General features: G+C 53.5%; 1 protein-coding gene across 1 annotated transcript in view; it reads left to right on the forward strand.

Moving 5' to 3' along the window:
* Positions 1 to 3,194: 3,194 nt before the first annotated feature.
* The window catches only part of ATP9A (ATPase phospholipid transporting 9A (putative)), a gene marked incomplete at both ends in the record, with an annotated part of 52,006 nt that continues 38,737 nt past the window's right edge, over positions 3,195 to 16,463 (forward strand). The window contains 4 exons of the mRNA XM_084271649.1: positions 3,195 to 3,262; positions 9,936 to 10,080; positions 10,406 to 10,519; positions 13,249 to 13,357. Coding sequence (XP_084127775.1) covers positions 3,195 to 3,262; positions 9,936 to 10,080; positions 10,406 to 10,519; positions 13,249 to 13,357 — 436 coding nt within the window. The remainder of the gene's footprint in view (positions 3,263 to 9,935; positions 10,081 to 10,405; positions 10,520 to 13,248; positions 13,358 to 16,463) is intronic.

Raw genomic sequence — 16,463 nt, forward strand, 5'->3', positions numbered from 1 at the left:
TTCTCAGTCTGAGGCTGAGGGCTTTCCTTTGGGCATTCCCTATCACCAGAAAATCAAAGGCTCAGAGATCAGGAGAGCACATACCTGCTGTGAATCTCTACAGCAGAGCTAATGCTGTGCAAGAAATATGCCAGGGAGCAGCTTTAGCCCACTGCACCACAACCCAGTCTGGATCCCTCAGCGATGTTCCAACCAAAGCCCAAAAGTGTTACAATTTGAGCAGAAAAATTGAGTGCCCCAAGGCAGAGTCTGGGAGCTGGTTTGGAATCTCAGATGCTGTGGGAGTATGTCCGCAGGCTGCAGTATCGCCATCGCCTGATTCCCATTGCCATTTGCCAAACCAACTACCCCCAGTTATGTAGCTAGGTATAAACCTGCCTATAAGCATCCCTTTGCTCCTCTTCCAGCACTGCTAGGACTGAGCGACCTCAGGACAGGCTGGTATTTATTCTCCCATGGGGTTGGACCGTGGAGTTGGGCCACCTGCACAAGTGATGTGAAGGAAGTTCAGGTGCTTCGTGCAAAGGGGGATGTCATTTGTTTCTGCCCAAAACACAGAGATGTCAAGGGCTGGGAAGGTGGTGGCTGTGTTAAAACCTGCTTCCCTTGCTTGTGAAGTTTTATTTTGGTTACAGGTGGAGCCTCGAGGCTACAGGCTCGGAGTCCCAGTTCAGCCAGCACGAGGCCAGCAGTTTTGTAGCAGTGGCGTCAGCACCTGTTGATGGGCAAGTACAGCATCTTCGTTAGGTTCTTCCCTCGCAGCTTGTATGTGGTTGTTATTTGAAGTGAATCCCATCATCAGAGCTTTTCTCCCATTAAAAAAAAAAAAAAGTATTTCTGCAGCTGTATGTGAAAAAACAATGGAGCAAGTAAGTTTAGTGAGCTGAAACGCTTGTGGGAGGAGAAGGGGTTTCTATTTCTGCCTCGATTGTCCCCACGAGTGCATAAGAACAGCAGATTGAGAAGTAAGAAATTAAAACATTGTGTTACTAAACACAGCCTGAAAGTCAGTTTTGCAAACAGTTTGTGCAATAAGACTGTTCTGGGTAGGATGGCCTTGAAAATATCTGCCCAGGCATTCCGGGCACTGGCGCCTGGGACTGGTGTAACTATTAATTATGTTGCTGAAATGTCCTCATTACAAAATGTCAGGATGACTCTGCTTCAACCGTAAGGAAAATGACTGAATGACAAGTGCAGATTTTGTGGGGTGTGATGTGTGGTGTGACCTGGGCGAGAGCACAGCCCAGGCAAGGAATAAGAGCGCGCTGCCCAGCAGCTCCCATGGGAATTGCTATCTTCTGTTTTTCCTTGACAGCCTTCATTTTTCACTGGGAAAGTGCCAGTTATTATTTAAGATTACCTTGAGCTTATTTTGAGAGATACACAAACATCTCTCAGTTTAAACCCACCCCCAGCGGGTTTGGTATGCGCTACTTTGACTGTGCTGAAACAAATGGTGGTTCTGAACTTAGGCTCAGGCTTGGGGTCCCGTTCTCTGTTCCAGGTCACAGTGAGCAGCAGGGCCAGAGCAGGGCAGGCTGTGCTGGGGAATGGCCAAGCGGAAGCAATTTGAAAGGGGGGGGCTGGATCCCCATTGACCGGTGGTGACTGGACAGGGGCCATCGCCTGACCCCTCACACAGCCTGAAGCAGTTTTTTCGCTGTTGCTATTCAGACATCTTCTCACTTGTTAGTTTTCTGCACTGACCCAACACCCAGCTCCCCCCACGCGACTATCACAGGTGCCCAGGTATCCCCAGCCCCAGCAGACTTCTGTATCTGTGGTTTTCTAGATGTAACTTAACGTTCCTCATTTTAAGACGAATACATTACATGAGTATTTGTCTTCACCAGTTTTTTTCATGATAGCATCACCAGGAGAGCACACATCATTTGAACAGTGCCATTACAGTACTGGTTTCTAATCCCCCTTATGAAATACATCTTTGCCACTGGGAGTTTGGGGTTTTGTGTTTGAATGAGGAATATGGTGAACAGCATGAGAGGTACATGGGCTGGGCGAGCAGGGTGTGCTTTTTAAAGGATTCCTTTGCTTTGTTATGGCAAAGCAGAACAGGAAGATGTGAAGATGGCAGGAGGAAAACGCAACAGAGATAGAAGAGCTGGAGTGGAGCAGGACAGTGGATGCATAAGACAGAACAGGTGCCAGAGTTGCACTGGGCATAGTTTGGCTGGGGCAGGAGCAACCAGTGGGAAAGATGTAGTAAAACACAAGGTTTATCAGGCCAAACATGTATCATATAGCACAATAGAATGGTGTGGGCGAGCAGGGACAGCCCCCTCAGTACCCCTCTGCCATGGGCAGGGACACACACAACCCTGCCCAAGGTGCCCCAAGCCCCATCCAACCTGGCCTTGAGCCCTGCCAGGGATCCCGGGGCAGCCCCAGCTTCTCTGGGCACCCTGTGCCAGGGCCTTCCCCCTCCCCGGGAAGGATTTCTGGCTCCCAGCCCCTCTCCATCACCCTCCCGCAGCTGAAGGCCGTTTTCCTGGGCACCAGCCCCTCTCCAGCTCTCCCGGAGCCCTTATCTCAGCCCCGTAGCCCAGTGCTCTCTGGGAACTGGATTTGTTTATTCGGGTTCGATGACGATTTAGTCACTGTGGCTGCAAGGAAAAGCCTGGATTCATCAGCGACCGGCGGGAGCAGCCTGCGGAGGGGAGCCGAGTAGAGCCGAGGTGCAGGGGGAGCGTCACCGGCAGCGGGTGAGGGGGTACGGCTTGGACCGTACGGGGACCCGCCCCCCGCTCCCGGGGGGTCTTCGTGGGGGGGGGACGGGCGCAGGCGGCCAGTGGTGCCGGCACGGCGGGGCTGAGCTCCCCGGAGCCGCCCGGTGCGAAAGGGAAGCGGGGGTGGCATCGCGGCAGGCCCCCCGAGCGGAGGGAAGACAGAGCAGGTGCCGGCGGGGCCGGGCGGGGCAGCGCTGCCTGGAGCGGAGCGGAACCGACCCCTCCCCGCGGGGCCGGGCCGGGCCGGGCAGGCGGAGCGGAGCGGGGCGTTGCGGGGCGGCGCGCCCGGCGAAGAGCGCACCGGGGCGGGCGCGGCACCTGCGTGCTGGGAGCCCGGCGGCGCCGAGCCCGGCCCCCTCGGCGGCGGGGCCAGACGGCGGCGGGCCGGGCCGAGGCGCTGCTGGGAAGCGCATCCCGCTCCGCTCCGCCCCGGCAGCCGCGGCCATGACCGACAACATCCCGCTGCAGCCGGTCCGGCAGAAGAAGCGGATGGACAGCAAGCACCGCAGCGGGTGAGCCCCAACGCGAGGGCCCCGGCAGCTCCCGCGGGCCCGGGGCCCCGCTTCTCGCCCGGCTTGCGGGAGGCGGGCGGGCGACTCTACTCCCGGCCCCCTGGCCCCGGTGTGGCGGCGGGTCCCCGTTCGGGGTGGTGGGAATGGGGCGTCCTTTGCGGGATGCCTGGGGCCGGCGGGGCGCGGAGATGCGGTGGCGGGCGGGAGAGCGCGCGCCGCGTCTCGCTGCGCTGCGTGGCCGCGGTCCGAGCCCGGGAGGAGGAGGAGGATGGGAGGGAGGGGGAGGCAGACGGGCGGGCGCTGACAGGTTGTTCCTGACGCCATTGCCGTGGCACGCCCGGGCCGAGGGCAGGATCCCGCCGGGCGCGTTGCGCTGCGCCGGGGCCGGGAGATGCGGCGCCGGCCGCCAGCCCCTTGCGTGGGGAAAAGGCCCCGGCCCTCGCCGCCCCCTCCCGTGGAGCCCCCGGACACACAAAGCGCTGCCTGGACGGCAGCCGGCGCGGCCGATGGGCGCCAAGCCCGGCCCGGAGGAGCGAGGCTGGCCCGGGCGGTGTCACCGGCTGCCTGCTCCCACCCCAGCGTCGGTGACGGCTCCGTTCCTTGGCCCCTCCCAAGCCCGGCTGGTCCCGTTCCCCGCCCGGGCTCCGCGGTGTCGGTGGGGCCGTAACGTGGAGGGTCCCTTTAACTGTATCCGCCCAAGCAACAGAGTATCCTTACTGTGACTGTTGCAATATCCCGAGTGTCGGATGCACTACTGAAGGAGACGTGTGTTCGCCCTGGTGTTCCCATGCAGGAAGGTAAATGAGGAAAATCATCCTTTCCTTGGTAGGAAGAGGGGCCGGTGTCCAGACAGGTTGGATGTACACGGTGGGTTGTGTAGGATGTCCCAGTTATCTGGCTGGCAGTTGCTGCTTTTGTCCCTGGATAGTTTGTTTATTTAAAATGTGAAGCACGATATTAGCAAAACAAACCTCAGTATCAAAGGAATCCCGTCTGTGAGAGCCCGAGGGGGATGTTACTTTTTCCCCTTGTTTGTTGTGTTTTGCACTGAGAGGTTTGATTCGTGTTCCTCTAACAGAAATTGACCCCCATGGTTTATCTGTTATTAGAATGGTTCCTCAGTACCCAGGTTATCCCCATCAACTGATGGGCGATGTCTGTCCCGGCTGATGCTGAGCTGGGGTGTGTGATGTGGGAGGCAATTCCTGGTGCCTGTGTGACATGCGGCGCTGGATGCATTACACACGGTGCAGCCACCATGGCATTGAGCACGGTGATGTGGTGAATCCAGAGAGATCAGGGAGAGGTGGATGGGTGCCCAAGAAATTTCTCAAGGCTTCCAGAATGATTTCTTTTCCTAAAGCTCTCCAATCTCCCCAGGACCCCCTGGGTATCGCAGTGTGGTTAGAATTGTGTAACAGAAATGGCCCTCGTCTCACCTAAGCTGCGGGTGTGTGGTTGGTTGTGGACTCTACCTGATTAGCAGCCACAGAGATGGTGTTTCCAGCATTAGAGAGACATTTTGGCAGTGAGAAGTTGTGAAGGAGGATTGCTGAAGACTTTCCCCAGTAGCAAACTGCATAGCTTGGACTTGGGGGTTTTTGTGTGGGGTGGGACTTAGGGTGTATTGGGAGCTCTTGTTTACTGATCAGTAGCCTGTCAGTAACTTGATCAAATGATGGCGTGGATAACGAAGCACAGAGGCCCGGCAAATCCAAGACAGTGTTATAGACCGAAGGAAGAATCAGCCAGCAGGTCAGGGAGGTTCCCAGAGTCGCACCAGGATGGCGTCCTGGGAATCCAGAGCCACGATCCAGACCCTCTTTCTTCTATTCCCTCTGGGGTAACCCAAACAAAAGCACTTCCAAGTTATCTTCCTTAATAGATGTGGAAGTACAGGGGTAAGCAAGGCTCGGGGATAAGCAAGGCTCACAAGACTGCACCTTAGTGCAGCCCTGACCTGTACAGCTTCTACTGGGGGGTTTCCCCCCACTGGTGGTGACAAGTGCGGACAGATCTCTGCGGGGAGTGGGAATCAGATTCCTGCTTGCAGGCAGAAAGGCTTCACGGGAATCTTCATGTATGTGAACCAAAAAAGACAGGAACGCCTCATCCCATGTGGGCAGCGAAGGGCGGGCGTCACCCCAGCGAGGCTTCTGCACAGCCTCAGCCTCCAGCGCGCTTGGGAGTGGAGCCAGGGAGGAACTCGCGCAGTAGCCTTGCAGAGGCAAATGATGCTACAGGCAGCTGAGATCCGCCTCGGAGAGAGACCATGTGCTTCATAAACCAGCAGGAGAAGCCGCTACCTGTTCCCGAGCAGAACTTGGACAGGGATGTTCCTCGCTGCACTCCGAGGCTGGGCTCGGAGTTGTGCAGCTGTACACCTTATGTTCAGCCATGTTCCCTCCAGTGCGTTGCAGCGCTCTGGAAACTGCTGTGGGACGTGTGCCAGTGAGGAGGGATGGGTGGCACCGACTGCGGTGGGATGGCATGCCAGCCTGAGCTTCGCTGAGCCAAGCTCTGCTGGGAAGTAAGCTGCGAGGTGCTCTGCGAGGTGCGTGGCAGGAGCTTTTCCCTAAATAGCTCATGGTCTCAGTCCACAATCCTGCGAGGTGTTTTTGAGACCAGCAAACTGCTGTGCTCATGCTGCCTCTGCAACGTAGAGAGGCCTCGAGCCAGACGTATGGGGGGACAATGGGGACTGTGTGGGGGAAGGAGGAGCTGCACAGCCACGTTTCACATGGCTGTCCCACTGTACACTGTGCCCTGGCTCTGTTTAACATGGCAAATTCCATCTCAAAGTCAACAGAGACCAGAGATCCTGTCCACTGGCTGCTGGCGTACAGGGGTCCCTCGGTGTGTGGGGCTGGATCCCTGCGAGCGCAGGGTCTGGGCCATGGCGTTGGGCCGATGGCAGGGGTGGGCTGTGGGAACAGCAGTGTGCCTGTCCCCCTGTGAACCCCCTGCTGCCCTCTGAAATGGGGGTATTTGGGTCATGGGGAGGTGCCAGCAGCTGCACATGCCTCTGGGGAGTCACAGAGCATGGAAGGTGGGTTTGTGTTAGAGGTGCCGAGCTGAACAATGGCACAGCCGGTCAGAAACACTGAGGCAGCATCTGGAAATGCACTTCTCGTAGAAGTGATTAAGTACATTGATGAACTTCAGCACTAATTTGACAAATACCACCCCAGTACTAGACAGATGTGACACTCTTTCCCCCCGTTTGGTTTGTTTTACATGAAAAACACTGATGAAAGCATTTGTCGCAGGATCACAGAAGGCATTTTTCATTTGCTCCCTCAGATGCTTCTCCGTGCTGCGTTTATCAACAAAACCTGCTTCTCAGTAATGGCTGTTCGCCTGGCAGCTGGCAGCCTGTCCTATTACAGCTCCTTCCATCATCACATGGGATCGTTGTGCAAACAAAGACTGTCCCGAGTGAAGTGTGCCATGGACCTTTGTGCTCATCACCACCTTACTCCACGGGTACAGGTCCCGCTGCGGGTTAAGGGCCTGTCACCCACAGGGCTTGGTTTCGGTACAGCTCATGACGGTGTGATGCTTTGGAGTGGTTGTGATTTTACTTGGGGGTTTGTGAGTTTGTTGATTATTATTATCTTTGCCAGGATAGGATTTAAAATGCTGACAGCAGGGTGCTGCACAGGCTTCCCACATTAGCGCCCTTTGTGTATTTTCCACGTTCTTTCTGTACAGTAACTTTTGCAAGCTGGTTGTGTATGGACTCCTGCTAGTTTACCAGACATTTAGTTGCAGCATAGGTGCCTGTTGCAGGACTCTTCTTCGATGCCTCAGCTGCAAACCAGAGGAGGAGAAACCTTGGGGAATGTGTATTCCTAAGCTTTTTACAGAAAGCTGCTTGGAGTGGCATAGGGGATTCCCCTCCTGGAAAGCACCTGCTAATTTTATCAGCCTTTCTAAGCAGCAACATAAACTTTCAGCTCTAGACAATCTTTCTTTCCCTTTCAAGGATGTAGGCTTCTGATTTCCTGGTGGAAAGTATTTTGCTATGCTTAATAACACGAGTGGTTCTATCCTGCCAGAGCAGCCAGCCTCCTCCAGCAGCACTAACCCTGTCCTGGGTAGAGGACTTTGGAGCCTGGTGATGGCCTGAGTGGCCCTTTCCCTCATCATCCTGGTCTTTAAGTTTGATCCCCGAAAATAGGAATGATACCCAAAGTGAGAGCAGGTCACGGAACTGCACAGTGCCTGTGAACCAGTTTCATGGAGGAAGAAGTTACTTGGGAAAAGCCCCAGTCACAAGGACTTGTAACGTACTGAGCAGCAGGATGGCTGGAAAGCGCGTCTGTGTGTGTGCCTCTGCACCCATCGGTCCTAACCGAGGGGCTCTGTCAGGAGGAGGGTGCAGGGTTGACACTGTCCTGTCTGCGCGTGACCGGGGCAGGTTAAGGAAGCTGGACCCTGCTCTGCTAAAACGTGATCTGCCGTGACAGCTGCTTCTGTCTGCACGGCGTGCTCTGTGAGGGCCACAGAGCTCTCGCAGGGGCTTTGAAGCAGAACAAATGAGTTCAGCAATGTGTCTTCCTTAATGAAGTTTCAAGTTATCGTTGACAAGTTGAAAAGGTAAAGGTGATGGCGATGGGCTATCTTTGGGGGGTCAGAATGTGATGGGCTATCTTTGGGGGTGGTGAGCGTCTGCCCGTCAGAATGAGCACACGTTCCATGCTGGAGGAACGCTGTGTTCATCCCAACCACTCCTTTTCTATTATATTGGGGTGGCATGTGTGTGATTGGTGCGCAGAGGTAACCACAGCCACTCGGCATTCCCACCGGGACTGGGGCTGTACCCCATGGCTGTGCCCCACAGCCACCCGGCAAAGCACAGGGACTGGCTGGGGGGTTTGTGGGGCCAGAGAGAAAAGTCCCACTCACCGAACTGGTGGGAGCAAAGTGCCAGCACTGGGGATGGCGAGGTGCCTTCACAACAAAACCTTTGGAGTCCAGACAGGATAGAGATCAGCATTTCCTGACTTTTTGAGGATTTTCAGCCACAGGGCACATGAGTCCTCGCTCAGCACTGCAGGGTCTGAGAGGGCTTCCAGGGGCTGATGAAACCCCCAGTGCGTGTGTTGCAACCCCCTTGCTGCAGGCTGGGGAGCTGCATTCCCTGGTTGGACTGGGCTTCTTACATTGCATGGAAACCTCGTGCTAAGGGGCTGTAGGAGAGGTCTTAGTAGAAAGGCTAGATGTTCTGTGCTCAAGCAGTGACACTGCTGACAGTTGCCTCCAGAAACTTGCTGGACGGGAGGTTTGTTGTTTTTTGTTTGTCTAATTAGGTTTTCAGTTTGCTTTCCCCATAACTGGGGGGGGGGGGGGGGGGGCGGGGAGAGGGTGTGTGGCAACTATGAGGCCAGGCAGGCTTTTCCCAACCTGATGCTCTCACACAGCAGGCTCTCCCATCCTTGTGTGTGCTTGGAGCCACGTTATTTTTAGGTTGATTCTCAGACCTGATAGTAACAGTGTTTGTAAATTAAAATTCCAGCAGCAACGGGTATGGGAGCGGTGGGAATGCTGCGAGAGGTCGTGGCTCTGTGTGAGGTTCTGGGTGATTCCACTGTAGTGCCATCGCCCTCCACTTCTGTGGCTCTGCCAGGGCTGCCAGCATTGTTGGGGGCTGCCGGTGCTGGGGGTCTGCTGTCTCCCATCAGAGCCACACTGGTGCATCCATCCAGTGGTGCTGGGGAGCTCAGAGTGTTTGGAAAAGACTAAAAGCAGTATAATTCTGTGTAAACACTTGGACAGAGCAGGCTCTGCTTTCTTAAGGTGAAACGTTCTGATTAGTTTCTGGGCTTTGTTTGCCATTTTCTTGTACATTAATGAAGGGAAAACGCTGGTAAATCGTTGAACTCACTGAAGTACCCGGAGCTCTGCTTTGGAGCTCTCGGTAGAGGTTTGGAGGTCTGCCCAGATATCTGCCAAGCTCTCTGGAGCATAGTGGTGAGTTTTACTTTGTGAAAACTATTCCCAGCACAAGTTAAATTCTGGCAGGGCCCTCTCTGAGCCTTGTGCTATGGTAAATATTATGAGATAGGTGCCTGGGTATTTTTGCTGCCGAGTCCAATCCCTAGAAGAGGCCCAACCTAAAAAGTAAACAAAAGTAACTGGTTTCAGATGTCTGATTACAGGGACCAACCAGCTCTGGAACTGTGGAGCACATTGTGGGGAAACAGGGTGTGTGGGCACTAGGTTTGCTCCCTCGAGTAAAGCCTCTTACTCAGGCCCTTCTCAGGGAGGTCATCCTGAATTCACAGCCATCAAAACATGGATTAGGCTCACCTTGTGTGGGATACAAACCTCTCCTGCTGGAAAGGTGCATGTGGCTGGGAAGTGGGGCTTGCAGGGACATGAGGAGAGTCTGTCCGTCTCTTTCTGGGGACATACAAGATCATTTGGTGTACACACACTCCTGTTAAAGTTCAGTCTGTAAGGGAAAGCCTCCCTTGGCTTGAGGACGTGTCCATACGCTGGCAAGGAAGCAGAGGCAGCAACAGGAAGGGGATAACTGAGATGAGGGGTGGTGAGGGATGGGTGAGGTGATGCTGTTCTGCTGGGTTGGTAGACACAGTTGGGGGGGGCGTGGTGTGTGTAACTCAGAGAAACATTAAAAATTAACTAATTAAGTCTCCTTCTGTAGGTGTTGTGAGTGCTTAAGATGTTGTGGGAGGAGAGACCCGAGGCCTCGTACTGTTTGGCTTGGCCATCCAGAGAAGAGAGACCAGAGATATCCTCGCAATGTGATCAACAACCAGAAGTACAACTTCTTCACGTTTCTCCCTGGGGTGAGTGTGAAGAAAGGCACCTTCCATCCTCCTGCCCTCGCACTTTCCCCAGTTCTAGTGGGTTCACAGTTGGCAGATGAGAACCTGGGGCTGGGGGAGGTAGTGAGCATTTGGCACTGTGGTGGGGCTCCTCTGAGGCCGCCCTATGGCAGCAGCCAACCGGGCATGATACGGAGCCACGCTGAGTGCCCAGGACATCAGCCTGCCCCAGGCTGTGGTTGGTGTCAGGGGAGTGTGTGGAAGTGTTCTGGTGGTTGGTTCAGCACACATCACTTCTGAACCCCATTAATCTCCTCCCTCCTCTTTGTTTCCTTTTTTTCCCCAGGTGTTGTTCAACCAGTTCAAATACTTCTTCAACCTTTACTTCTTGCTCTTGGCCTGCTCTCAGTTTGTAGTTGAGATGAGGCTCGGCGCTCTCTACACGTACTGGGTTCCTCTGGTAGGTCATCGAAGGTTTTTTGTATGAGAAAGTTTCACTGTTAGACAAAAATTCTTGTGCTGCCTTTTCTGTAGGTTTAAGTTTGCACCTGAAATCATTTTGTTAGGTTGCTTCAGGCCTGCTCTGTCCCCACATTATGTTTCCCTGCCAAGCAGCCTTACCTGTGGCATCAGGATGGGATTGATAATAATGGGGTTTGAAGCAGAAATGCCAGGGCTGTCAAAGGACAGAAAGAGGAATGGTTGCATAGAACAGGCTTCTTAGATCCCTGAAACGCTCTGTATGAGTCAGTTCTAACCGCTTCAAAGTGTAAATACCGGTACCTATATATTTTGTCTTTTATCCCTGTAAAAGCATTATTTCTCTTTCTGTGTAACTTCCCTCCTGCACATCAGCTCACAGCACTGTAGAGTAATTTTGGTGAAAAGGATGTCTGGTCCCTCAGCTCAGAGCAGGGCTGTCTTTAAGCTTAGGTTGGTTTAACTTGTCTACGTGAGTTCTGAAGCTCTCCAAGGACAACAATTGAAAACTGATTTTAAAAGCACAGAGCTCTTTCTAAGACACTGCTTGTGCACTGATTGAGAAATGGTGGTAATAAGGATTTGTGACTCTTGAGGGAGCGAGGGGCAAGGGAGACCTTTCCTGCCTTTGAAAGGCTTTTGGTGCAGTGAAATCCTTGAGGAACACTGGAAGGGACAGCTCTGGGACATGGCTCTGCACCTCTGCATAAAGCCTAGACCTCACTGAATCCCCCCTTGAGCATGTGTGCTGGTGCCTTTACCCCGGGTTTAATGCTGGTCTCCTGAGATCTGTGCTGAGTGAAGTCTGCGTGCCCACAGAGATCTCTGGGTTGGGGCCTGTCTGTGCCAGGTGACAACGTGAGTGTGGCCCCTGAGCGGCCAGGAAGTGGGATGAGAAGGGTCTCTGTTCATTACTGGCTGGTGGTCTGAGTGTGTTGGGGATGGGATGGCGTAGGAGATGGCACGATGAGTCAGCACACGTGGGACTATTTTGGGGTATCTATTTGAAGACTCTTTGAACAGCTGAAACTTAATTTAAAAATAACCAGAGCTGCTTTATTTTCTTTCGGAAAGCAGAGAGGGATTTGTAGTTAAACCCCCAAAGTAAACAGAAGAGACTCGTCCGTTCTGTCCTTGATTTGTTGGATGTGGGAATGAGGGCTGCAAACAGGCAGCCATGGTCCCAAACGCTGGTGGGGAGACATGGAAGTATCATGTCAACGGCTTCTGGCTTTCAGTGGGTGTAACTGCAGGGTAGAATAGAGGTGCCTCCAAAAAACAAAACTCCTGTCTTTGGGTCTCTTTGTGTGCCTGCCTTTTTACATACCACAGAAACATCCTGTGTCGTGTTTTGGGACCCATCTCTGTTATCCCAACTCACGCATTTAGGTGCCCCTGCATGCACTAGATTGGTGACCGTTTAGCTTTACTACAGGATTGTGAAGGTCAGCAGGTAAATTTTCGTTTTCTTAATTAAAGAAACTCCTCTCAGTAGCTCATAGGTCATTCATCATTGTTTTTCTCTGTTTCAAGCCCACGCGAGCATTTGAAGGGTTGAGTTGGGCAGCAGTAGCAGTACTGGGCAGCAGTAGCAGTGCTTGGCAGCAAGGCTTCCCCAAGGAAGCTGTTAGGTTGGGTTCAAGCTCTCTGTGCCTGGCTTAACAGCCTCTGCGCACAGTTTGGAGATGTGTGCTCAGCCGTTCCCAAGTAACTTCAGGTTGGAAATTGCAACCCACTGGCAAAACCTCCTGTTGGGGCAGGTGGGGGTTTACAGACAATGTCATGTGCTCTTCACGCACCCCTCAGTGTCTGACATCACCCTGTCTCCTTCTTACTCTTGCCAGCAGAGGTGATCAATGTGTGGTCACGATTTTCAAGAGCATGGGCTGTAAGAAGTTGTGTTTTCTCTGTAATGGATGAGGAGTTTAATGCTCGGCTAGGCTGGGCCGAGTGGGGCCTGGCGAAGCAGCCATGCTGATGCTGGCCCCTAAGGAATTGTTTTGTGTGAGTTTAGTTGCTTTCTACGTGGAGAAGGGTGGGATGCATGCGGCTTCCTTACGGCAAGAGGAAATGAAATGGAATGACTGCTCACATCCACAAGAAAGCAGGACTGAAGCCCTCATCAGACAAGTGTAACTACCCTAGGAGCAGTTCTCATTACTATGCTTAGAGTGCCTGTTTGTGCAGGCTGCATGTCTGTGTGACTGCACGTGACTACACATGCATTACCTAAGCGTATGTGTATCTGCAAAGAGGAGAAGGGTTCTATATAAATGTCTGTACAGAGACCTCCCGGGCGAGGAGAGCCAGCCTGGTCTTTGGGACTGATGAGGCTTGGGGGATCCTGTCTCACCTGGGACGTTCCTGTAACCCCACTCAGCCTTGGTTGCTCCCCTCTGAAGTGGGATGTGAGGCTGTACTGCTGCGCTTCATACACTTCCCTGTGGTTCGCTTGGGAGGGACTGATGGAGCATCACGGGAAAGTGAAGTCACTGATTTTTGAAGCACCAGCTCTGTTGTCAGCTCACTATCAGGAGTGTAATATCCCTGGAACGGTGTAGTGGGAGACGACAGAGTTAGTGGGAGATGACGGAGTAAAGAAATGCAGGTTGTTGGTGCTGGTTCTGACAAATATTGCTCTTATTAGAGGCAGATGTGATTTTTTTTCCTGACCTTTTCATCCATTCTGTTCCCCCCTGCCTCTTTCAGGGCTTTGTGCTTGCTGTTACCGTCATCCGAGAGGCCGCGGAGGAGATCAGATGTTACATGCGCGACAAGGAAGTGAACTCGCAGATCTACAGCAAGCTCACAGCAAGAGGTCGGCTCGGCGGCTCCAGCGCGCCCGCGGCATCCTGGCACGGCCACGGCAGCGCCGGGGGTTGCAACTCAATCAAACGCTGCTGACAGCTGGAGAGGCAGAGTTCAGGGGGTGGGGAAGGGGTTACGGGCTCACAGGCACGTGGCTTTGTGACCGCACTGCCGCCTCTGCTGCTGTGGGGTTCCTCAGGGGTCTGGGTGGCTTCTCTTGGATGGCTCCTTGCTGGGCTGTGGAGGATGCTGGGCTTTATGGAGGGTTTCCAGGGGAGATGCACAGCTAATGCAGGGGTGTGGGGGGGAGGTTAATTGCCTCAAATCACTTCAGAGCATCAGTCAAGTGTGTTTCGGGTGCTGGAGCCTGTGTGGTGCTGAGCTCACTGCAGCTAGCACCTGGCAGCTGACATCATATCCCTAAACCCTGCTCGCTCTGACTCCAGTTTAGGAGAAAACCTCCTTCCCAATTAGGCTCCCTTCTTGGTGGATTGGAGCCACCCCAGGAGATGAAACTGGCTCTGAACGGCTTCTCGCTTGTGGAGCTGGATGTGTCCAGGAGGGAAATGTGCGGGGTGAGAAGCACTCCGTGACACTGCCTGGTGAGGGGCAGGAGGCAGGGGCAAATCCAGCTGGCAATGCAGCAGGAAGAAAACAGGAGTGTAACTGTAGTAATGTGATATGTGGGTCAGGGGGTTGGGGGGTTGTCTGTCTTCCAGCTTCTGTCCTCCCCCCTGTCCGTGGCTGCTGCTTGTTCTCCCTGTCAGTAAGAGACGGGTGTAAGAAGTGTTCCTGTAAGAGACCCGTTCCTACTCGTTGATGACTGCCACAAATGTGTGCTGAAAAAAGGGAGAAGGATCCACGTAGGCAGAAGCACTTTACTAGTAGGAGTAAGCCCAGGTGTGTGAGGCTGTGGTAAGCTGGCTGCACAGAGGTAGGCTGGAGTAGTGGGGTGCAGGCAGCAGTGTCCCTGTGCCTGGGAGTGGTAGGTGCTGCGGTGTGCAGCGTGTTAAACTTAAGGTTGCTTAAATGTCCATCACTTAGTGTGCAGTTCTGGGTGAACTTCAGAGGGGTCTTTCTGGGCTGTACCAGACAGGGACTTGCATGGTGCAGGTCCTGTGCTAAGACAGCCTGAAATGTCAGCACATCCTTTGTGTGCCGCTGCTACCAGCAGCTGATGCAGCCCCTCAGTATTGGCAACACATTCTCACATGGGTTTTTTGCGTAGATGATCTTTAGCCCCTTCCTCCAGCTGCAGGGGGTCTGAGACCTAGTCTGTAGGGAGCACAGGCTGTGGCTGGACTCTGCTGGGTCCCAGCCTGTCTCCAGTTCACAGCTGTGCTGGACCAAAGACATTTCAATTCCCGTTTAAAACCGGGTGCTGCCTCACCATGGATTTACCCCTAACACTATGGCAGTGATGCTGATGCTGGGGTTTTGCTTTTAAAAAGGGAATTCACTGAATTTAAGCAACTCCTTTCTTCATTTCCAGTTTCTTTGTTATAAGAGTTTATGCCCCTGAATTAAGCTGCAGTGAAACCATGCTGCCTTCAACACTTGCACTTTTAAGAACATGGCAGTTTTTTAAAGGTGACAGCTTAAGGCTGTATGTATTTCACATGCCAGGAGTTATGTGGCAACTCTGCACACAGGAGTTTGAGTTTCTGAATATTAAACCCCTTTTAATAACGTGTTCTTACTACAACACTTAAAATGCTTGGCAACCAACAAAAGCCTCATCCAAGAGGGGTGTACTACATCTATTTAAAGATATAAAAGAGTTGCCTTCTGGATCCTATTCAATGATCTATAAGGGGCCTGACCTCTCCTTTGGCCCTTTTCATATCGCTATTACGCTTCCCATGAGTGATTTCCCTCCCCCCAGCCCTCTAACTCCTCTGGTTTTGTGAAAGAAGCCGAGGAGGATTGGCAGCTGGGCACTGGTGGAAAGTCCAAAGCCCCTTATTTAACACGTGTTCAGTGTAGAAAGGAGAGTAAGACTCCAGAGTTACCATTCGGCACCAGGGAGCTGCAGAGGATGAGTTGTCACTGGGGAGCAAAGTCCTCCTCAGCCTATTGCTGAATCTGGTGTCTCTGTAGTTGAGCTTTCCAGGAGACCCAAGCATCATCTGTGTCACTGACCCCTGAGAATCCCTTGGCACAGGGAGGGACTTGCTGAGGCCACTGTGGCCAGGGCACGGGCACCTTGGGCTGGGTTTACTTGGTACCTCCTAGTGCAGGCAGAAAAAGGCAAGTGGTCAAGGGAGGCTGGAAGCAGAAGCAGCAAATACCAAAATAAGCTGAGAACAGCTGATCTTAACCGTTAATTCTCAGTGTAGCTGACAGAGCCTCAGGCAGGAGTCACCCCGGGCTGCTTGGGGACTCTTTCTTTTCTCTTTGTTTTTGGTGTTGAATAGCACTGTCCATGCTTTGGGGTATGGGGCAGCCCTGCCCTGAGAAGGTACCGGGATGCAGGAGCCACGGGAAATGTTGGGTCAGGATATTTTTTTACAGCTTTGCAATAGTGTCACCTCTAAAGCTGGTGTTTGGGGGCAGGGGACAAGGCTCAGCTTGACGCTGAGCACTGCTGTTCGAGCAGGTTGGCTCTGATGGATCTCGTGGCACGCTGTAGCCCATTTCCTGGGGTATTGGCACTGAGCTGCTGTCAAGGGGGCTGGGGACAGACCAGATTCTCCGACCTCCAGCCTTCGGCTCCTGAGGGAAGCTGGGGGACTCCAGCATGTGCTGATGTGTGGTTCTGCATAGGGTGGGAGCGGGAAGGGCTTTAAGGGCTTTCCCACATCGGGACCCTCACGTGCAGTTCCTGGCACCCTGTGCCTGGACGCAGCCCCGCCCGGAAGTGCTCAGCCCCAGTATAGCCTGGTCCCTGGGGTATTTTGGATTCACAGCTCTGCTCCTGTACAGGAAGCAGCTTTTTTTCAGGCCCTCCTCTTATTAAGCTATTTAAGGTTCATTAAGCTGCTCGCTTTGTAGAGGAAAAAGGGAGAATCCTCGAATCCTCTTTGTGTCATGTTTTATTTTGATTGTGGTTGCCAAATTCCAGGCAGTGACCATTCCGTCGGGCAGCGTGAGGCAGAGCAGGCCGTGGTGTGTTT

The sequence above is a fragment of the Gallinula chloropus genome, assembly GCF_964237585.1.
Source record: "Gallinula chloropus genome assembly, chromosome: 16".
NCBI lineage: Eukaryota > Metazoa > Chordata > Aves > Gruiformes > Rallidae > Gallinula > Gallinula chloropus.